This window comes from Coloeus monedula (genome assembly GCF_965178545.1).
Source record: "Coloeus monedula genome assembly, chromosome: 3".
NCBI lineage: Eukaryota > Metazoa > Chordata > Aves > Passeriformes > Corvidae > Coloeus > Coloeus monedula.
This window is the reverse complement of record NC_138783.1, coordinates 110,879,184-110,900,904: the sequence shown is the minus strand read 5'-3', so window position 1 is coordinate 110,900,904 and position 21,721 is coordinate 110,879,184. Positions and strand designations below refer to the sequence as shown.

Below are 21,721 nucleotides of genomic sequence, written 5' to 3'. Positions count from 1 at the left end.
GCATCCAGCTCTGGGGTCCCAGCACAGGAAGGACCTTGGAGAGAGTCTAGAGGAGGCCACCAAGATGATCAGGGGGATGGAGCACCTCTGCTATGAGGAAAGGCTGAGAGAATTGGGATTGTTCAGGCTGGAGAGGAGAAGGCTTTGGGGTAATCTAGTTGTGGCCTTTTGGTACCTGAAGGGAGCCTACAGGGAAGACAGAGAGAAACTTTCTACAGGAGCATGCGGTTACAGGACAAGGGAAAATGGCCTCAAACTGAAAGAGAGTGGGTTTAGATTGGATATTAGGCAGAAGTTTCTTACTGTGGGGGTGCTGAGGCCCTGGCACAGGCTGCCCAGGGAAGCTGTGGATGCCCCACCCCTGGAAGTGTTCAAGGCCAGGATGGATGGAGCTCTGAGCAATCTGGTCTAGTGAAAAGTGTCCCTGCCCATAGAACGAGATGATTTTTAAGGTCTCTTCCAACCCAAACATTCTATGATGCTATGATCTCCTTCCCTATTGATTCTGGTAATGGAAAAGATTGACTTTTATGGTTTTTCCATAGGGCTCTCAAAACCAACTGAACTTTGATAAGCCAGGTTACTGTATGAGGTGATCTAGGCAACTGAGCTGGTCACTGGAAGTGCCAACCATCAGTATAGACATTGTCAAAAAATAGCTGTAATTGGTAATTTCTTCTTCTAACACTGCTGGTTCTGAGAAGGAAATCTGCCAGTAATCTCAGGAGGATGGAGAGTTATTGAGCTTCAGTCTCCATGGATGCAGAGGTTCCCTTGATTTCAAATTCAAAAAAGTATTCATTAAGATGTGAGCATAGTTATTATTTTCTCTGTTGTGGGAATTTGGGATGTTAATTTTACTTAGAGTCAGTCTGTATCCCCTTGTCAGGTATGCTTCTTATAATTATCTTAAAATAGCACTTCTCTTAGCATTCAACTCGTCTTTGATACAACTTTTTCCATGTGTACATGGAAGTCCAAATATGTGCATATTATTTAGTTCATTAGCTTTTTTTATATGTGTATAGATTGTTGTAATATCAGTTTGGTGTGGGTTTTGGCATCTTTTGGTGGAGCTGAGGACATCATAGATTCAGTCATAAAATATAATGCTTTTTCAGTCTCTTCCTTTCCTTCCATTTCAGAAAAATATTTTTTGCAATCATCTCTTGCAAAACATTGTTTTCCCAGTTTTTTTGCTTGGTACAATGTCTAGCCCCCATTAAGAGGTTAGCAGTGTAGTAATTTTTAGTCAGTGAGCTTAGAATTATTGTAATAACTTATGAACTAATCATTGCTGTATTCTGTTTCAGGGCATTATTACTTAGGCACTAATACACATTACAGCTAAAAGAAATTAAATTCAGTGTGAATTTTCTATGTAAATTTATATGTAAATTTAAACCTGAAACTCACTGCCCTATTAGCTTCTGATATTAAATGTCCTGTGCAAATTTTTTCCTTATAGTTGATTTCCTGTTCTGCAATAGTAATAAGAATGTATTCCTTACTAAGCAAGTTGTACAAATACATAATTTGCTTAAGGTGTTTAGTCCTAGATTTCAAGCAGTTCAATTTGCTGTTCTGATAGACTTCACGGCTGATGAACAGCTGGTGCCTTTTTGAAAGCTGCTATTTTGTAAGGCAAAATATGCCAAGTAAAATGGGAAAATACAGTATCAAGCTAATGGCAATGTTCTGGTTCTCTAGCCTCATAACCGTGCATGAAAAGGAGAAGGTTATCTTGGCAATTCATTTACATCTCAGAGAGAGTTAAAAAAAACCCAAAAAAAGGGGCTTGTACAGCGAGGGAGATGGTTCACTTTACAAAGATCTCCATTAACTTAGGAGTGAATAGGAAGCCTGAAGGACTCAGCCCCTCAGGACAGGGGAGGTCTGGAGTTCCATGTGTGAATGTTCAGTGCCAGAAAGGCCCAGCTGAGTGTGGACGTGTGTGTGTAGAGAAGGGGGGAGTGAGGTGTGACTTGGAGGCACTTTGCATTGAGCAGTTCAAGATCCAGAACTGATTTCTAGAAGTAGTTTGACCAAACTGGGCTGAGCTGTGTTCAGCATGGCCCTAAAACTCTGTCATCAGCTGCTACTGCTCAACTCACTTGAGCCTCTTCTGTTCCAAGAAACAAATGAGTAATAATGACAATACAGCAGGAGACTCTTAACTCCTTTCACTGGCATATAGACACTGATAGGGATGTTGAAAGCTCTGATCTTTTTGAGCCTGTGGAAGAGAGAAGGCCAAGATCTATTTTTTCAACAATATTGCCACCATTCCAAGTTCAGTCCTTGACTAAGCAACATTCCTGCTTGTCATCAGGTACAGCACGGAGAAGGAAGGCACTTGTTACTTGTCCATCTAGAAGAACAATGATTTGGACAAGGACTCAAATGGGAAGAATTTCTGCTGCTTTATCTCACCAGGCCTATAAAAATAACTTTCTTGCTGTTTACTTGGCTTGAAAACTTGCTTCTATTGCGATAGCCTGGCAAACTCGGGAGCAATTACAAATGCTTTCACCTCAAGGTCTATGGATTGAAAAAGCTGCCAAAAATATGGAATTAATGTCATCTCCTTAATCAAACTGGATTTTAATTGAAAACAATTCTTCTAAAGAATAAGAATTGTAGTCAGTCTCTTAGAAACTTTGGCCAGGTACTGCTTTTATTGACACCTGCTGATGGTGAGAATAGGATTGTTACTGGAGATGGAACACAGAGAATTGTTATGCACAGTAATAGTAGAGTGTGTCCATCTTCCTGCAAGTTTCCTTGTTGAACTTAGAAGAGGATTAGTTGATAGTTCAGTGCAGTGTATACATTAATAAAAGTAAAATTGTGTATTATGAACTTAAATAAATTGTATCCAGTTGCTCAAAGAAGGAAATAGAGAAAGGAATAATGAGAAAGTCTTTGGCATAAAATATATCAAGAAAATATTTCAGCAAACAAGTATGGTATCACAAAGGAACAATTGATGACTGTGAACATATTTTGAAACAGAGTCTGGTTTACAGAGTATTAAACCTCTGCATAGACTTAGGCTACTAATGTAGGATTGAGTATTAGCAGTCAATTGTTTTTTCAAATTCCATAGAAAATAAATGTTATCTCATACATACATTTCATTTTATTTAATTTTAACTCATGTGAGATTATTTTAAATGACCTGCACTGGACAAGAAGTGGGTCATGGAAAGTTCTAAAGGAATAATAGCATGACATATTGCACAAAAGTGGCTCTATACTGGGGACTGGCAGCCTTGATATAAGAAATTTTTGAGGAAAGAGATTAATTTTCTTCTTTTTTCAACTTTTACATTTCTCCTCTGTCAAAATGTTTATCAAATACTCAACATTGAAATGTGGAACTATATTAATGACTATAAATGTGTTTGGAAATTGCCTGTGATGTTCCTCTTTCACATTCTGTCTGATAAAATGGTGCTTTCAAGAAAAATAATACTCTTAGCAATTCCATGGGCATTTTGTTATTTATCCTAGTTCTATGCCTCTGTAACAATCCAATAAGGCCTAGAAATGTAAAAAAAAAAGTAAAAATTATATATGTATTCTGCTGATAAATATACATCTGCTTTCCATCTATGAAGTAGCAGATCATTAAAATGTGTATGGCATTTCCAGGCAAATTTCCTGGGAAATTCCAGGAAAATACATAATCTTAAGCATTCATTTTATATTGGCAAGAGAAGAGTGTTTTATGGTAACACTGGCAATGTAAAATTTCCTTTGTGTACAAGATTAAAAAGATTTTTTTATAGTTGCTGCTTTTTTCCTAAATCAGCTGTCCCATATTTTCTTTTTACTGTAAAAGTATTTCTTCAACACAGCATGTAGATATTTTACTATAAAATTGTTAAGAAGCCTTTGGCAATAAAATGGTAGATAGATTTAGAAACTTGTTTACACCAGTAAAAACTATTAATCTGAGCTTTAAAATATTTTATGGCAAATTTAAATCCCATTTTACTGATGCAGGGCATTTAAATGATATAAATTGTTGGTGTAATCTTGCCATCTGTAGAACAATAAATGTGTTTTATGCATATTCCAGTAGTCATTGTCTATAAATGTAAATATATAGAAATTTACCAAATCATAGGCAGGCTGAAAGCAGTATGAGGTAGCTCTATGTGGGGTCATAAAAGTATTTCATATTCATTTTTTAGTGTGTTATTAATTTTAATAGACATTTTATCTTTTTCTCCTTTCATATTGCAATTTGAATTATTTACTTTTTACAAAAAAGTACATGGAATAATTTTGCTGTGAGAAACAAATCACTATGTGTTAAAAAAACCCAAAACAACATCCATTTTAAAATAAACTGCTTGGTTAGAGCAAAGGAAAGAGACCAAAATTGGGGTAGACACAAATATACAAAGTACATGTACACAAATGTAGATAGAAATAAATACATATCTTTATTTTTGGATTTTGTGCATTTTCTATAGATAACTACCTCTGAAAAGAACATATGTATTTTAAACTGCAAGTATGCCTCCTGGATGATCACAGTGGACTGCCTTCATAAGTATATTCCTTCTGGACTGTTTAAAGTGCTTTGTTTCATAAAGTTTATTGATACTGATATACCCAGGGCACATAGGATGAATTTACACCATCTCTAATCTTACAGCAAAGAAATGTAGGAGCTGTGCAGAGTGAGCTGCCTCTGCCCCATTCCTGCTCATCCTACAGGTGTTCCACATGTAAAATATGCATGTTTAGCTAATGAGGCCATAGTTTGCCTCTGTTTTATTACAGTAACTGGAATTTTTTATGCATCTTTAATAGTATCGATGTTTTCCAGGTGATCATTGAAAGATGGCCCTTCCCTGAAGTACTCACAGACTTTAAACAAAGATATGGAGATCACTAGTGAGGGAAATGGTCTAATGGAATGAGAGAGGGAATATTTATTGTGGTGGTGTTGTTTCAATGTCAAGTATTATGATGTAACTTTTAAATTAAGGGAACAGATCCAGCAGAATTCAGCCTAATCGTTTGTCAGCTTGTGAAGTGGACATTTCCAATTGCCTGTGCTTGACTGTTGGGAGACAGCTTGGAGTTTTTACCTGCTTGGGATTACAGAAGACTGGCTTGCAAGGTGTATTTTGGCAAGCCTTGGGCATATCTTGAAAAGTGAAGTAGCCTGGTAGAACACAGACCAGCCAGGAAGATTTGAACTTTTCCATATTTATGGAATTAAAGAGTTTACAATTTGAAGGTTGTCTGAAATGTTTCTTGCTGCAACTTGGCTCTTTTTGGGTTAGTTCACTTATCAAACAAAGGTACAGCCTGAATTTGCATAAGTGTAAACAATGAGTAAGCACTTTACTTGTTTGAGAAATATCTTTTACATGTAATTGCTCATAATTAATTTTGTGATTTTGGTTTTTTTTTTTTATTCTTTCCAGGATACTGTTGGAATTAATATTCCCATCACTAATCCTACCAAAAACGTTGTCAAGATGAGTGTGCTGCTGGACCATCCATCCCTTTTTGGAGAAAACTCTTTCATTGTCAGGCCCAAACAAACATTTTCATATCACCTACAGTTTTCCCCAGCTGCTCTTGGCTCTTTTAATGGAAGGTAGGCTGTAGAGTTTTGATACTTGTAATTGTAGCTGTTTTACTAATAAATGAACTACTTTCATTGAAACCTAAGTCACTTGATGAAAATATTGCCCTAAAAAGCCCCACAGAAGTTAATAAATGGAATTAAGACAATTTCCATCTTTAAATGTATTGTATCCCTAATAGCAGCTTTCCTCTTAGGGGAAAAGCATTATTGACAGGCAATAGAATAACTCCTTGTCATTCTAGTTCACTAGAATTTAGTTAACAATGTTTGAGAAGCTTACTTAATGTTAGAAGCCCCCCTTGAAAACTTCAGATTAATAGTTAGTTTGTAAATTTTAAGTTCTGTAAAAGGAATAGAACAATTACATTTTTTTCTGAGAAGGAACAAAATTGTAAAAACATAACTAAAACCAGATGGAGAACCCTTTAACTGTCTTCACTTAAAGCCATTTACCTTCATAATCTTCCATTACTTAACCACGATCTACTACATGAATATGGAGTGGTTTTAAATTAAAAAATTTTCATTACATTGGAAATCCCAGTGAAACCATGCAGGTATGATAATTAGGTATGAAAAGACAGATGACCTCTTGGTCTTAGTTTCAACTAAAACAGTTCAGCAAGTAATTGAACGGTGTAGAATTGCAAAGCTTATTTTCCTGGAATTTGGTTACCAAAGCATTATTCAGTCAAAGGGCTGACTGAAAAACAATGCCCTGTTTTTCAGTTATCTCAACCGACTGGCAAAAATATGGGAATGGGGAGGAGGGTGGGGTGGTGATTTAAGAGGAGAGCAGAGACATCTGACCAGTTTTGGTCAGTCAAAATCCATTCAGAGTTTTATTCAATTTGCTTGCAATGATTTTTCCAAAGACCACAATAATGTCAGGTATCATTGAATGATGCAGATTCAAACAATACTGTTTTATAAAATGGAGAACTGTTACAACTCTAATAAGTTGTTTTGTTTTGTGGGTTTTTTTTTATTTTTTCCCTGTGGGAATTTGTAAAGATTATGCATTCTTAAACTGCAGAGAGGATAGACCTCCTCTTTTTTTTTGTTTTTTTTTTCATACCACATAATATTTCTGGCATTTTTCAAATGCAGAATTTCCAGATAATAAGATAAAGGTTTGTTTTAACTGGCAAAACTTGGGGCTCAGCTGATTGGTTGGCTGGGGCTTAGGGAATATATGCAGAGGTGACATAAAGCACATCTGGACATTCTCAATATGGTTGTGCAGTTTTGTTCCAGAAGTGTATAATAGCTCCTTTAAATTGCAGTAGCTCCCATGGACTACAGTACAGCTGGACAGAGGTACTTCCCCATTACATCCACACTATTACATTTTTTTCTGAAGCCATGCTCTGTTTCCTTTGCTATGTTAGCAGCTGGGAAGAGCTGTTGGAAAAGGGATTGTGGCATGTGTACCTTTTCAAATGGTTGATTCTTTCCTAGAGCTGTTTTATGCTCACTTTAAAAGCTCTGTTGGCACAGGGGATAGTCTGGAACCATAAAGTCATGGCATAGACATAGTTATCTATAATTTAGAAAAAGAACTCATCCTTAGTGGGTCATGGGATTGTACAGTGCATTTCTTCTAAGTTTTTATACACTTCCAGTGCTTTGGTTTAATACTGTTATCACTCTGCTACTCAAAAAAACCTCAAGAAATAGAAAAGAAAATGCAGTAGGAAAGAACTGTATTACAATGTCTGTCACTGAAATATATTGCTGTACATATCTCACCTAGCAGCAAGCAATTTCAAGTCATGACAACACTTGATTGTATATCAAAACAATATTATGAATATTCCTTGGAATATTCCTTGTATATCAAAACAATATATTGAATATTCCTTGAATATCTCCTTGCCAGGCTCATAGGAATGTGTCTATATTTACACCTCAGTTTTTATACCTAGATTTGAGAGATTTTCCTTTTTAAAATTAGTGTATATTATTTCTGTTACTTTGCCCTTCAAAATGGCAAAAAAGAAAATTCTGTAATATTGAAATGAAATTAAAGCTTACTCTTAAAGCAGAAAAATGTTTGAGTTGTATTTTTGATAAAAGCAAGCTAACAAAACCACAAGCAACGAATTTTATCGCTAAAATTTAGGAAGGATGAAGAAGAGATTTTGTTGCAGCAGTAATTCTAAATATTATTAGATTTGGTAGCTGAATTCAGATACCAGTGAGAAGTGTTAGAGGAAAAATATGATCTAATTAAAGAACTCTCTGTGTTAAACTCATTAGGTTTCTCCTGAATTTTAATCTGTTTGGGTTTTTTTTAAATTATCTGAAAAAAATAGCTTTATGTTAAGCTTGTGTATCTGTTTTTAGTGTCATGTTCCGGTCAGATGTACTTGGAGAATTTTGGTATGCCCTGAAGTTCAACGTAGAGAAGCCATCGCCAACCGGGCTACCTGAAATAGCTTGTGAGCTTGGAAAGTGAGTAGTTCATAATGCTGGACTGGGTCACTGCTTTTGAGTATCATGGACATTACATGAACAGTTTACAGCAAAAACTCAGAATAGTGCTCTATGTCTGCTGTAGTAGTTTGCAGATAATTTTTTTTGATATATATGTAGGTAGGTGAAATATTCCTTGCAGAAGAACGATTGAAATGAAATTTTAGCCTCTATGTCAACTTCCTCTGAAGTCTTTATAGAGAAATCACTCCAACAATACTGCAGAATGTAATCACCAAGATCCATAATATTGAGCTCTGTAGGTTGGCTTTATTTTCTGTTTCTTTTCTTCTCCCTGAACTAGGAGTTTACCAACAATCCTGCTTTACAAATGCTTGTATACCAGTTAGCAATATATTTTAACCTCTCAAGAAAAGGGAAAATGATGCAACTTCTGTCCTGCAGGTCCTGGAGGTAGACATGGTTGAAATGCCACAAGTGAAAATGAGCTACTTAGAAAAATGAACCCAATTATTACCATCCTTCAATGATATTTCAACGTGCATTTTGATAGCATAATGTTCAGTACAGTTCTGAACTTCAAGACATAAGCTAAAACTTTAAGGAAAAGACTTTGGACAATGTCAAAATTTCAGAAGTGCTTTTCCACATATTACCTCCACTTACTAATAGTTTCTGTAGATACACTGCTCTTGTGAATGCTAAATTCCACTTCTGTCTATCTTTGACTAAATCTGAATTAATATACATAACAGACTGAGAAAAAATGTTGTTAGAGACCACAACATGAAATTTTCTCTGATTAAATTTTTTGTGAGTGAATATTTTCTGCTCTTAAGTATGATGCACAGACTGGAGGTAATTGACAATGCCTTTGTTATTATGTTCTAAAGAAAATAAATTGTGCCATTTCCTGGTTTTTACTTTAAAATTCTGGGCTGACTGGAGTAATTTTTCTCTACTATGTAGGCTTTTGCTGTTAGGAGTGAGGAATTATTTAAAACCTTTTTATTCAGACTATCTGGCATTCATAATTTTCTTTGGCATCCACTGCCTGGAAGCTACATGCACAAATAGTCCAGTGGAAAATGGCAAGTCATCTTTTTCCACTGCAAGGAAAATGGATGTTAGAAAAGATTAGCTCCATTAACCAGAACTCTTCCTGTCAAAATTCTTATCTCAAACTCCTCAAATCCCATGTTTTATTTTTTCAAATGAGATTTCTTTTCCCTTTATAAGTACATACATGTTGTAGTTCCTATGTATCTGTAAATATGCGGAGGAACAGCGTGTCCAGTTCTGGGCTCCTCAGTACAAGAAAGACAAGGAGCTCCTGGAGAGGGTCCAGTGGAGGCCACAAGAATGATGAGGGGTCTGGAGCGTCTCTCTTATGAGGAGAGACTGTGAGAGCTACACCTCTTTAGTCTGGAGAGGAAAAGGCTGAGAGGGGATCTCATCAAGGCATATAAACATCTCAAAGGCAGGTGCCAAGAGGATGGTGCCAGGCTCTTTTCAGTGGTGCCCAGCGGTGTCAGCATAATGTTATCAGCACTCTTGAAGTGCAAAGTGGCACAATGGCAGTCAGTGATGGCATTGAGGTTACAGTTCACTTACTGAGAATTGCTCTGCCTCATGAAAAGATGAGGCAGTCCAAGTAAATTGGTTGCATTAATCTGTGATAAATGTGTAAAGACAGTGTAGGTAGACATCCCTTTATGGTCTAAGAAAGGTATCAATTTGCATGTTTTTTTTAATGGATATACTTCCTTGCTATGTACCCAGAGATGTGAACTGTAAATGTCATCAAATGTTTGAAGCATTTCTGGTTGGTGAAGATTTGTAGTTTTTTAACAGATTAATTTCCATTCTACCAACTTTGCCTTGAATGCAGAAGCATTAGCATATGAATATAGGAATAATGTTTTTCATTGTGTGCTTGCTGTATTCTTTTTACTATTGATCTGAAAAATTTAGGAATTTATGTCCTTGAAATATTACTCGGAATTGGATTAGGAGCCAAGAACCCTTTGATAACTTAGAATCAATTTCTGACCAATTCTTGAAAGAGAAAAGAAAATTTCTAACAATTTATCTTTTAATTCTTCTTCAGATTCCCTAACATTTGGGATTATCACAGTCAGATCTGCTTATTGTTTGTGTCAGGGTAGATTTAACACATCCCTTAGCATATGTCTCTAAGGAAGGAAACCTTCTCCCTGATATTTTTCATCTTTCCTTATCCATCTTGTTATGGGCTCCACAGTGGAGTCATTGAAGATGAGTCAGTTGAATGTAGTTCACAGTGATCTGGAATTTACTGCCAAATGCAACAATTTTTCCAGCATAACCATGATAGTCAATCTGTGTGGGGTGGCAGGATTTTGATAACTTGAAGAACCTCTAACAGTCAAGTAGTTTCTTATTAAATTTCAGATATTTCAACTTATTTTTCCTTTTGACTAAGTATTACATATGAAAGAGACCAGACCAAAAAAAAAAAAAAAAAAGGATAGAGATGGTATATGTGAAAAATGGGAATGATCAAGTGAATCTGAAGTTCCTGTGTGAAAATTTCCTAGTATTTCTTTACCCAGCTTTTGAGATCTCAATGATACAATGCTTTTACAGTGTTAGTCAGAAACAAGTCTGCTGCACACTGCTGGGGATTTATGTCACTTCATAGTTTTGAAGGAGCCCACTTGTAATCAGTTTAGGGTCTAAAGTTACAGTCATAAAGCTGGACTGAAATATCTTCTAAATGTTAATTTTTATATTTTCTTTTTCATTACTGATTTAGCTATGATTAACGGAGTAATTTTTTCCAGATGATAAATATGTGGAGCAATCTGGCCATTGACCTGCCACAGCTTTGACAAGAGGGAATATCCATTAGGAGATGAATTACAGCAAAGCCAATATATGTATCTCATTTTTCAGAGTTTTCTTATTTACTGTTTTCACTTATTCACCTTGAATCTCTCCTCTGTGTCCCTTGGTGTTACAACAAGGATGTGATTTATGGTCATACAACTTTGCTAAAAACAAAAAATATAATATTTTGACCAGAATAGAGGAAATGTTGGGAGTCCTGTGAAATATTTTTAAAATTTTCTCCCTATTGAAATTATCTCATGTCTGCTCTTTAACTGGAAAATAAAGAAGGAAAGTCTGTAAAATACAGGGCCAGTTGATTTAAAGCATAATTAGGCAATCAGCATACTCCAATCTTTGTTCTGGGAGAGTCACTATACTCATTAAAATATATAACCTACATATGCAAAATAATGATTTTATGATTATGCTGTAATGAACAACACAAAAATGATACAAAATGAAACACTGAATTAATTCAATATTTATAGTTATTAATAATAATAATTTAATAAATATCTTTCCACATTGTATATATGTTTTTTTCCAGATGGACTTATATACACATACCTCTTTCTAATCCCACTCATGAAACTCTGGTGCTACAAATGGCTAATAGTGATCCCAACCATTTTGCAGTTGAGACTGACCCAAAACAACCTGTGAGTAAGATTTCTGTGCTTTCACAAAAAAGATAGAAGAGAGCCTTCTTTTCAAAACAAATTGAATTGTGTATTGTACTGTGGGTTCAGAATATACAATCTTTTAGACATTTTAAGTATGTATTTTAGAGATTTTTATAGCCTGAGGAAGAAAACAACTAAACTTGAAAAGCAGCTCAAGCTGAAGTACAGATGTTTTTGTTCCTGGAATGCTGTGTTGGAATGGTTTTGAGCAGGACTGCAGAGTAGGTTGTAAATAATTCAGGAGACATTAGAAGGAGAAGCTGTAAACAAACCAGCTGGTTAGAAGCTTCATTAAGTATCTAATAATCAAGATGATAACTAGGTAAATATTTAGGTTAGTAGATAAAATGTTAATGGAGGAATACAGTAATATCTCATACTCATGGCAGTTATAAGCAACTCACAAGGCCGATGAATAATTTGATCAATATAGCTGCAAAGAAGCATCAAGCAAATACCTCGAGCCATTTTATTCTCCAAACTCACAGTTACCTCAAGAGTGATTTCTACAGAGCAAGTCTCAACCCTCTTGTGATGTACTCCACTTTTTCCTCCTCTGTCACAGAAGCCCTTCCATCTTTTAGGATGTTAGCTGCCTAACATTTATGTTCTTTCTAGGAATAGCAGTTGAGTAAATTGGCTCAGCTTTTATATTTTCATAGGGATTGGCTAGAGTTCTAGGTGGTCAGGGTTCAGAAAAATATTTGTTATTGACCATTGAATGCTAGTTAATAGTACAGGTCCCATAAAGAACTCTTTGGATATTATTAACAGTTAATTCTATGAAATATGTGACCTTTTCATGATGGGGAGATGAGAAAAGGGAAGAGAGAAGCATGGAAACTCTGCCTCTGAATGAGTGGCATTGCGTGCCTCTGTCACAACCTCTTAGGATGTGAATTCAGAACCTTTAACATGAAAAAAACGAAAAGAAAGAAACCTGTGCTGGACAGGAAAGAAATGGTGCCTTTTCTAGGCATGAAGAACATAATATGGGGAAGACACCAGAGCTGGTTTGTCCCTTCCCACCCAAACTGTTCTATGATTTTATGATTCTATTCCTGCAAAATGGTTTAAGGGTCAGAGAGAGAGGAGAAGAGTATTGTAATAAAATAAAGCTAAGAAGATACAAAAGATCATATGGGGAAAATAAAGGAATGATATAAAGTCATTATAGGTTCAGTTTTCAGAAACTAAACTGCTTTTGGCCTCAAATATAGCAGTACAGCCAGACCAACTGTTCCTAGAAGGGGCTCTGAAGGTAACAGCTAAAGGAGAACAAACTTACTTACTCAGCTTCCCCATATATTGCTACATGGGATTCCATTAAATTAAAAGTATAAAACCTTTTTCATAAAACTAGAAAAGTTTCTTCTAGTCTGTCTCTTGTTTCATGCATGATAACACATCTTCACACACTACATTAAACCTTGACAAGTGCTATTACTAATCATTTAATGAATTGGCATTTGAATAGGAGCTAAGAAACAATGGATGCAAACTATATTAATTTTCTGGGAGTATTATATATATATTATGTTTAAGTCATTGGCACAGAAGTGGATTAGATTTAAATATAGTGACTTCTGGCTGCTGCAGATTGCATATTACCTTGTGCAGGAAATTAACAACAAGAAAAAAAATCTATCTGCTCTCACAATTTATCACCACAGATTCACACATCGACGATAGCTACAGTACATTGCGTAGGAAAAGACACATTCAACACTAACTGCAGCAATTTCCTTTCTTCCTTCCCTTTTTATTCTAATCCTCAGTTCTGTATATAATTTATGGATTCAATTCTGAAAGATTACTTGTCAATTGCAGTAGTTCTCCCAGTTACAGGATAGCTTTGGTTGCTATATGCAACTACTTAATATTTATTTCATGTAGCTGTCCCTTTTTGAATCTATTTCTCCCATTACAGATCCATGTTTGGAGAGGTCATGTGATTTCCTTCAGTTTTGGTGACAAAGTCAGGGGGTGGCATTTGAATCACAGAATGACAGAATGGTTGGGGTTGGAAGGAGCCTGTGGAGACCATCTAATCCAACCCCCTTGCTAAAGCAGGTTCACCCAGAGGAGGTTGCACAGGAACACCTCCAGGCAGGTTTTGAACATCTCCAGAGACGGAGACTCCACAGTTTCTGTCGACAGCGTGTTCTAGTGCTCAGTTACTCTCACAGGAAAGAAGCTTTTCCTCATATTGAGATGGAACTTCCTGTGCTTCAGCTCATGGCCATTGCCCTTGTCCTGTCACTGGGCAACAGTGGAAAGAGTTTGGCATTTGCCCATAAGATACTTGTATACATTCATGAGGTCCCCTCTGAGTTGGGCTTTCTCCAGACTGCGCAGGCCCAGCTCCTACTGTCTCTCCTCACAAGAGATGCTCCAGACCCCCAGCCATCTTTGTAGCCTCTGCTGGACCCTCTCCAATAATTCCTTGTCTTTCTTGGGCTGGGGAGCCCAGACATGGACAGAGCTCTCCAGATGTGAACTTGCTTCTCCTCATATACCGTGCCTTGTGTTTCGGGTATTGGTTTATAATAACACCCATTTCAAAGCCTTTGCTATGCATGGAAGAAGTTTCCCATCTTGATCATTTAAGTTTCTGCTCTCTTTAAAGCAAATAATGCTTTCTTGTCAGCAGAAAGATTCTGATTTGTGCAACCCTCAGATGAAATGCAACAAAAAAGAGCAAATTATTAGAACATTAGATTGAAGATGGGATTGTCCAATAAAGATACATTATATTTAAAGATATTAGAGTCAGGCCAGTAATTTTAATATTTCATATAACTTTCCATATTTGTTTTTATGTCATCTAAGATGCAGAACTTTCGAATATACTGGGCTGTCGATCAGAAGATGTCTCAAATCGATTTCTTCAGTCACTGAGTTATGTTAAATAAACCAGATTCAGCAGTGATATCACAGAATTTTTTTTCTTCCCTAGGGATATTTGCCTAAAATTAATAACCAAAATGTTGACTAATATTTCAGAATTTAAAAAAATTCAAATATTATTAACATATTTTCATGTGTGTGGAAGTTTGTTCCAGTTTCAATTTGGAAGAAAGGGCATTACTGAAATACCACAAGGGATTATTTTCTAAAGAACTGATTCAACTTAAAGTATGGACATCGTTAACAATACGCTTTCCTGAGGTCCAGTTGGATTAGGCTCAAGTATTCCTGAACTTCAGGGTGCATAATGAAGTCTAAATGAAATTCAAAGGCTTTAAATCTCTTGCCAGCTTCATGTCATTAGAAGCAGCTCTGTTACCCTTTGCACACTGACAAAAATGAGAAAAGCATGCATATCTTACTAGTAGCTTTGCAATTGTAGCCTAGGATGGTTTAAATAGAATATAACATCTTTGTTTTCTTTCAAAAATTTGATAAAAGCTTTCAAATATTCCCTTTAATGGGATTTGGATTTTCATATCCTTTTTCCTTTTTTGTTTCTTTTTTTAACAAGCTACACCTAATTTTTGTTTCCCTTCTTGTCAACCTTAAACTAACTTAATAACTTTATAAATGCTGCCAAATTATCTAAAAGCTGGAATAAAAGTGAACTTACATAAGTTTACTGTAAAGTTCCAACTTATTTTCCATTAACATATTGCATATTAGGAGTGTCTGGGGAAAAAGTCATTGGGATGTTGAGTTTCGTTTTTCTGTCCCGGCCACATCTTTCTTTGTCTTTAGCAGAAAAGGATTCAGTTTCAGGATCAGATTTAACAGCTGAAAATTTTCAGTAATTAATACTGTTATGATCCCAAATTTACTACTTTTTTTCTATACAAATACATGGATGTATTTCACATATATGTGTCTTATATTGATACACACGTATATTTATGATGTAAAAAAAAGTCTTACAAACAGGATCGTCTCTATGGCCAAAAAGAATTGTCCTTTCACTGTAAGTCTTCAGTTTGCTATTCTCCTGGCTTATAACTAGCCTAAACCTTTTCCATTAAGCTGTGTTCTTTCCTGATTGGCTTTGAAACACAATTTTTACTGAGGACAAATAATTTAGTAGAGAAGGGCTGGCAGGAAGGAGTGCAATCTCTGTGTGCAAGCTTTAAGGATTTTCTTAATGACTATGAATATTGTTTTATACAGAGTAGAGAGCAAACTCTCAGATTCAATGAAAAAATTCCCTCCTTTCTTCATTTTATAACAGAAATAATGTATTTATAGTTGCTTCAGACTAAGCTTCTGTATTTAAACAGTTATATCTGAGAAATTATGAAGAGCAATGATAGTTCCTTTTCACATGAGTATCATGGAAGCCACTTCTTTATGTAAAAAAAATGAAAGGCAGGAGATGTGTTAGCATCAGCACATTTCATTGAATGATTGAATGATTTTATGACCTTCTTAAAATACATTGTTTAGCATTATTTCTCAATTCTAGTTCTAAAAGCAATTTATTCTTTGGATTTCAGTAGAAAGTAAGTAATTTTTTTTGCTCAGCTTATTTCAAAACAAATTACTTTATGGATACAGAGAACATCATACTGTATAATACAAAATGAATTTTTAAAACCAAATCTATAATGTAAAAATTAACAATCCTTTCTGCTTTCAGAGCAGGCAGTCTGCTGGATTAGCATAACTCCATGTTGATTATTTTGATTCATTGTGGCAGTGCATTTTCTGAGTAATGATTAAATGTCAAGTAATACTTCCTGGAAATTGAACTCCTATCTGTTTCCATCTCTATGGAAGAGTTATTATTATGAATAATGTGGATGTCTTACTGAAATTACTTGAAATTTTAAAATCTTAGTGTTAATTTAATTAATTTAATTATGTATTCTTATTCGGTGACATCCTGTCTTTATCTACTTTTTCATTCTATTCAAAAGTATTTGGGAAGGGGTTCTTTCTACTATGGTTCTTTCTCCATTTGTGAGTCTTCATTTAATAAATGGGTCTGGAACTGGACTGCAAATGAAAGTTTAATTAACTATTATGGCAGTATTCTGATTCATTACTTTGAAACTTTATCCCCAAAAGAGAAAAAAAAAAATTTCATGTTTTGTGTGTTAGTTGAGCACACCTGAGCTCTGTCCTCTCTTCTGCACAGCTTACCTCCCACTGCCATCAGGAGGGATATCTGTTGTTCAAGGCACATCAACATCCCTGTCCCTAACTGAGCTGGTACTGATGCCTAAAGATTTTTAGCTTTTTATATATTTTCATGTATTTGTGGATTTGGAGGCTGCTGCATGCTTGTATCTTCTAGTACTTTCCCTACTCTTGTTCCCCTACCTTTTAGAACAATAAACTAACCTTCTAACACATTCCTGAAATACTGTTTAGTCTTGTTTTCAAGAAGAGAACCTGCAACAAAGACCTTTTGTTTTCCAGCCAGAATCTGAGAAGACACAGCAAGAAATGGGGCAAAAAAGCCCCTGGACCAATTCCAATGGGGCAGTTCCCAGGGTAAAATTACCTAAACTACTGCTGTTCTAATTGGACAATATTTGATAGGGATATTAATCAATTAACCTTATAAAATTGTAGAACTACTGTATTACATGTGCATATTGCCATATTATGCAGCTTGAAGGCCTTTCAATTAAAGTTTTCCTTTTATGTTATCATTTTTAACACTGTTTGGAAGGATCTGTGTTTGATTCCAGGTAAGAGTACCCTAGAAACACACCCAGAGGATGACTGGCAAGACCAGGAATGCTGTGCCTCCTGCCTGGGCCCAGCTCTGGGATGGCAGGGAAAGCCACAGGGCAGTGAGGAAAAGCAACACAAGGCTCTGTCAGAGAGTGGATGAGATCAATGGACCAAGATAACACCTCTGTGTGTGTGGGGTTGGGGGTGAGCCAGGCCTTTCTTTGTGGGGAGACAGTGACCCCAGACTCCCCAGCTTGGCTGAGCTGCAATCAATCAATCAATCAATCACTGGGGTGGTGCTAACCCAGTATCTGACTGGCAGAGCTGCCCATCAATCACACACTAGGGCAGTGTTAGGTGGCTTTGTAGTGGGTTGGCCAATGAAGGTTGTAGGGCCTAAAAGGTGGAGCACAGTGTAACACTGCCCTTCCCTGGAGTTTTTGTCATAGCCATGCTTCACCTCTAGGAGTTGGTAGCTGTATGTGTGCTTTGTCAGTACCAGCTGTGGTAGGGTGTTGTTTTGACCTTCTTTTATTGCAAATTATATTCCTTTTATAAAATAAAGGTTAACTGCTCATGATAGCAATCAATTACCTTTTTATCTCTTGTTACATACAAACATTATTTAAACATATGTGATATTTAAAGGATAGTACCTGTTTTTTATTAAAGGAAATAGACACAGTAGTTGTGTATTCAGTGATTCTGGCTGATCACTCTTTTAGTGCACTGGCATTTTTATCATTCTTAGTTCTGCTCTTTCACTGCTTATCTGGTTCTTACAGCATATCTTACTCCATTGTAGCCAGCTACCTTGCTTTTTCCCTGTGCAGTTGAGTCTCAAGTAGAATACTTGAGGTGAAGAGAAAACTTGCAACGTTATTTACAGTGTTGGTTTCGATAAAGGTAAGCAGAAGGGAGACAATGCACTGGCTTATTAAAACCTGGCATGTATTCCCTTTCTAAGCCAGTTTTTGTCTGTGGAGGTCGCTGTGATAACTCTTCAGTGTCATCAGTACGATCAGACACCAGAGTCCTGCTTGAGTGGTGTTTGATGTCCTTGGAGCAGTCTCTAACACCAGCCCTGGGGTGGCTGGGCAGAGGACGTGCAGTGACTGCCACTGGGATTGTTTGCTGCAATGCGCTCGCTGCGTTTGCAGCCTGTGCTGGCTGAGAGGGGAGAATGCATCTGGTGGAACACATTAATCATATACACATCAACATGTTGGTAGAGAGCACAAAACAGACACAGACTGAAAAAAATTGATTTCCTCTCTCTTACCCCTCCTTTGTTTTGCCTCTTTCTTGTGTTTGTACAGCTGACTATTCCTCCTCATTCCACCACTCAGCTGCCTGTGAGATTCTGTCCCACTGCCCTTGGAAGACGCAATCACAAGGCGACAATAACCTTCCAATGCCCAAAGGTAGGATCATGTGCTCATGCCCACAACACTTGGGATTCAGATTAGATATAATTTGTGATAGGCAAGGAAGTCAGAGGCTTAGCCTGTAGGTCGAGTTGAAGTTTAGTGACTGGATGCACAATGAAAAAGCAAATGCAAAGATGATGAAAGCTTACAATTTGTTGTATCCTTAGTTTTACACAGAAATTATTCTGTTTACAATATTAAAATGTGGTATAATGGCCTAGGAGCTAGAACAAATAATGAATAATATTAGCTTGCTCAGTACTGTGTTCTGCTGTTTTTAACACTAGAAGACTGCCGCTTCTTAGCAGTGTCACCTCTGAAATTAAATTTCTTGATGTTTTTCCCAACCCCAAACAAAACTAAATAGTTTCATTTTTATCTGAACTGAATTTTAGAAGGTCACACACTTGAAAAAGTGAATTCTTCCTTTCGTTTTATCTGAAAAGGCTTTTTACTTTGAACACCTTAGAGTTGTTGACTTTTTTTCCTCTGTGAATTTTCCTAAAGTTGATGAGAAACAAGTAAACAAAGAGACATGTGTCATCAATATGACCTACTAACTGTTTTCAAATTACAGCTGGAATAAAAAAGAAAACTTGATAGTACAATGCAAATGATAATATTTCATCATATGAGGTGTGGTTAAATGAAGCATTTGCTTTCTGTGCAATTTCCTCTCTGTATTTTTTTTTTTTTTTTTGAGTTTCAGATATCCTAAAAGACTGCTGACCTGTGAATTATTCCAGTTTAGTGCTACCAGCAATTTTCAGTAGTGTTTTAAGTAATACTAAAAGAGCAAATATTGTTTTATATGAAGAAAACAAATACTGAAGGAAGTCATGTGGCAATTTTTTTCCTGAAAAAGTATGTTGAACAGACTGGTTATTTGCAGGTGGTGTTGTCACAGCATTTATTTTCAGGATTTCTCTTAAATATTTATTAAGGATAAAAACAAGGAGACAGCAATTCTTATATGAACAGTATCTATCCAAGGTCAGTCCAAGAGGACACAATGTCCTTATCTTCTCTGAAACCTGATGGTCCACAGAAACCTTGTATCTACAAGTTTTTTCCAATATCCTTGATTTTTCTGTGTCTAAATGTTAATGTTTTTTATTATCTTTGGAGTAACACTTCTAGTTTTTTGTGTGATTCTACTGCTGTTCCACCAAAGAATTATTTTCTTTCTTCCTTCGTGTTCTGGAGAGAACTTCTCACTTCACCTGCTTTCGGGTTCTAATATGTGTGCTTTGAGTGTTGCTTTTGCAACCACCTACATCCTTCCATTCGCCACCCTGGAAGCTCTGAGTAGCTGGATGGAAGTTAAATACAATGTGCTTGAAGTAAGACAGAAATTAAATACAAAAAGGAGATGTGAACATCTCCCAGAATGGAGCTGTTGATTTCCAGATAGCAATACTTATCTATCTGGAAATAACAACAGCTTGAAGGAATTAAAAAGAAAGCAGACATTGAAGCTCACTTATAGCAGAGACACAGAACAGTAGAAGAAAGAGGTAGGCAAAATACTTTAAAACCTACAGCTCTGACTTGTCAAATAATAAAAAGTGGCACATTTCATTCACAGTTTGGAGAGTGGCTATTTCACCTTACGGGATCTGGTCATCCTCCTCAGCAGATGGAAACAACCACCATAAGTGCCTGCATTGGCGAGTACTCTTCTGCCGTCATATCCTTCAAAAATCCAACTGCTGAAAATGTGCTGATAGATATCATGCTGACAGGTACAGGGGATTGGACTTTGTTTTGGTTTTTTTTTTTTTTTTTTTGGGTGGGGGAAGGAACTTAAGCTGTATGGGTTGCATTAAAAGTGTGAAAGGGATGTGATTGAATTTGCCTCATTTCATTTTTTGGCAAGAGTTGTTGTGTATTATCCACATCCACACTGAAAACTCTGTAGAGTGTGCTGTGGGAGATGGAAAGAACACAAACCTGTAACAACTGCTCACAGTAGATTTCTTGGGTCACACAGCCCCGTGTGGATGTGCAGCTGCTGGCTGTGGACTGCACTGTAGCATTTCGGCAACAGGAGACTCCTGGGATGTGTTCTGGTAGCTGTATGTCTAAATCAAACAGCTAATGCTTTGTATTGCTTTTTTTCCTCAGTTGCCTTCAAATGTTTTATATTATTGGTCAGATTCTGAATAACTAAAGGAGTTAAAAAGAGAGCAAGCGCAAAACATTTTTAGTTAAGTTTGTTTTTTGTTTGTTTTTTTTCTGATGACCTTCTGAACAAGTATGTTTCATCAATATTTTCAAACATGCTTTGAAGGATGAGATCCAGAATTATCAGAGATTGATAAGTAACTGTCCATACTGGGATTTCACAAATGCTGTAAGAACTCAGGTTCTAAAACCCACATTCTCTTTGATGACTAAAATTTACTCAAAGAGGAAATTTCACTTTTAGTGCATCAGAAGGCTTTAAAAGGTTCTCTGAATCTCCACCTACCCAAACATAACATTGTAGGTAGCACCAGTAAATTGGTGCCAAAGCATGTCCTGGCATCTGCAAATAACAAAACCTGAAGATAAACCTCCCAGTTTTATCTTCATAAATAAATAAACATAAGAGAAATAGCAAAAACCAAAACCATAGGAGAATAGTGAATCAAACCTCTTCAAAGGTATGTTTTAAACCATGTTTACACACTCATGCTGTGATTTGGGGTTTGTGGCACATAGAGTAAGTGAAGAAATGTCTTTTAAAAACTGTAGATTGGTGTTTATTTTTGTATTAAACTCAAGCTTTTTAATCCTACCTTCTGAATATGAATTAGAAATAAAGAAATACAGCTTTGTCCACATATGCAGGTCTTTTATGGGGGATCTTGGAAATATGTTTACCTAAAAGGTGCCTGGCCAAAAGCATCTTGGTCTCATGACTAAACAGTCTGAACTTCTGCTGGCCAATTTTTTTTTTTTTTGTCAGACTTCAGTGCAGTTTCCCATATTAACTGCTGAAATATTTCCATTCACAACTGTCACAAAATAGAGTTGAATTT

At 36.2% G+C, this 21,721-nt stretch overlaps 1 protein-coding gene across 1 annotated transcript in view; it reads left to right on the top strand.

The window, feature by feature from the left end:
- CFAP47 (cilia and flagella associated protein 47) overlaps positions 1 to 21,721 on the top strand; it is a gene marked incomplete at both ends in the record, with an annotated part of 269,038 nt that overhangs the window by 179,483 nt on the left and 67,834 nt on the right. Inside the window, 5 exons of the mRNA XM_082277854.1 lie at positions 5,454 to 5,629; positions 7,970 to 8,077; positions 11,481 to 11,592; positions 18,585 to 18,689; positions 20,284 to 20,440. Of these exons, the coding sequence (XP_082133980.1) occupies positions 5,454 to 5,629; positions 7,970 to 8,077; positions 11,481 to 11,592; positions 18,585 to 18,689; positions 20,284 to 20,440 (658 nt within the window). The remainder of the gene's footprint in view (positions 1 to 5,453; positions 5,630 to 7,969; positions 8,078 to 11,480; positions 11,593 to 18,584; positions 18,690 to 20,283; positions 20,441 to 21,721) is intronic.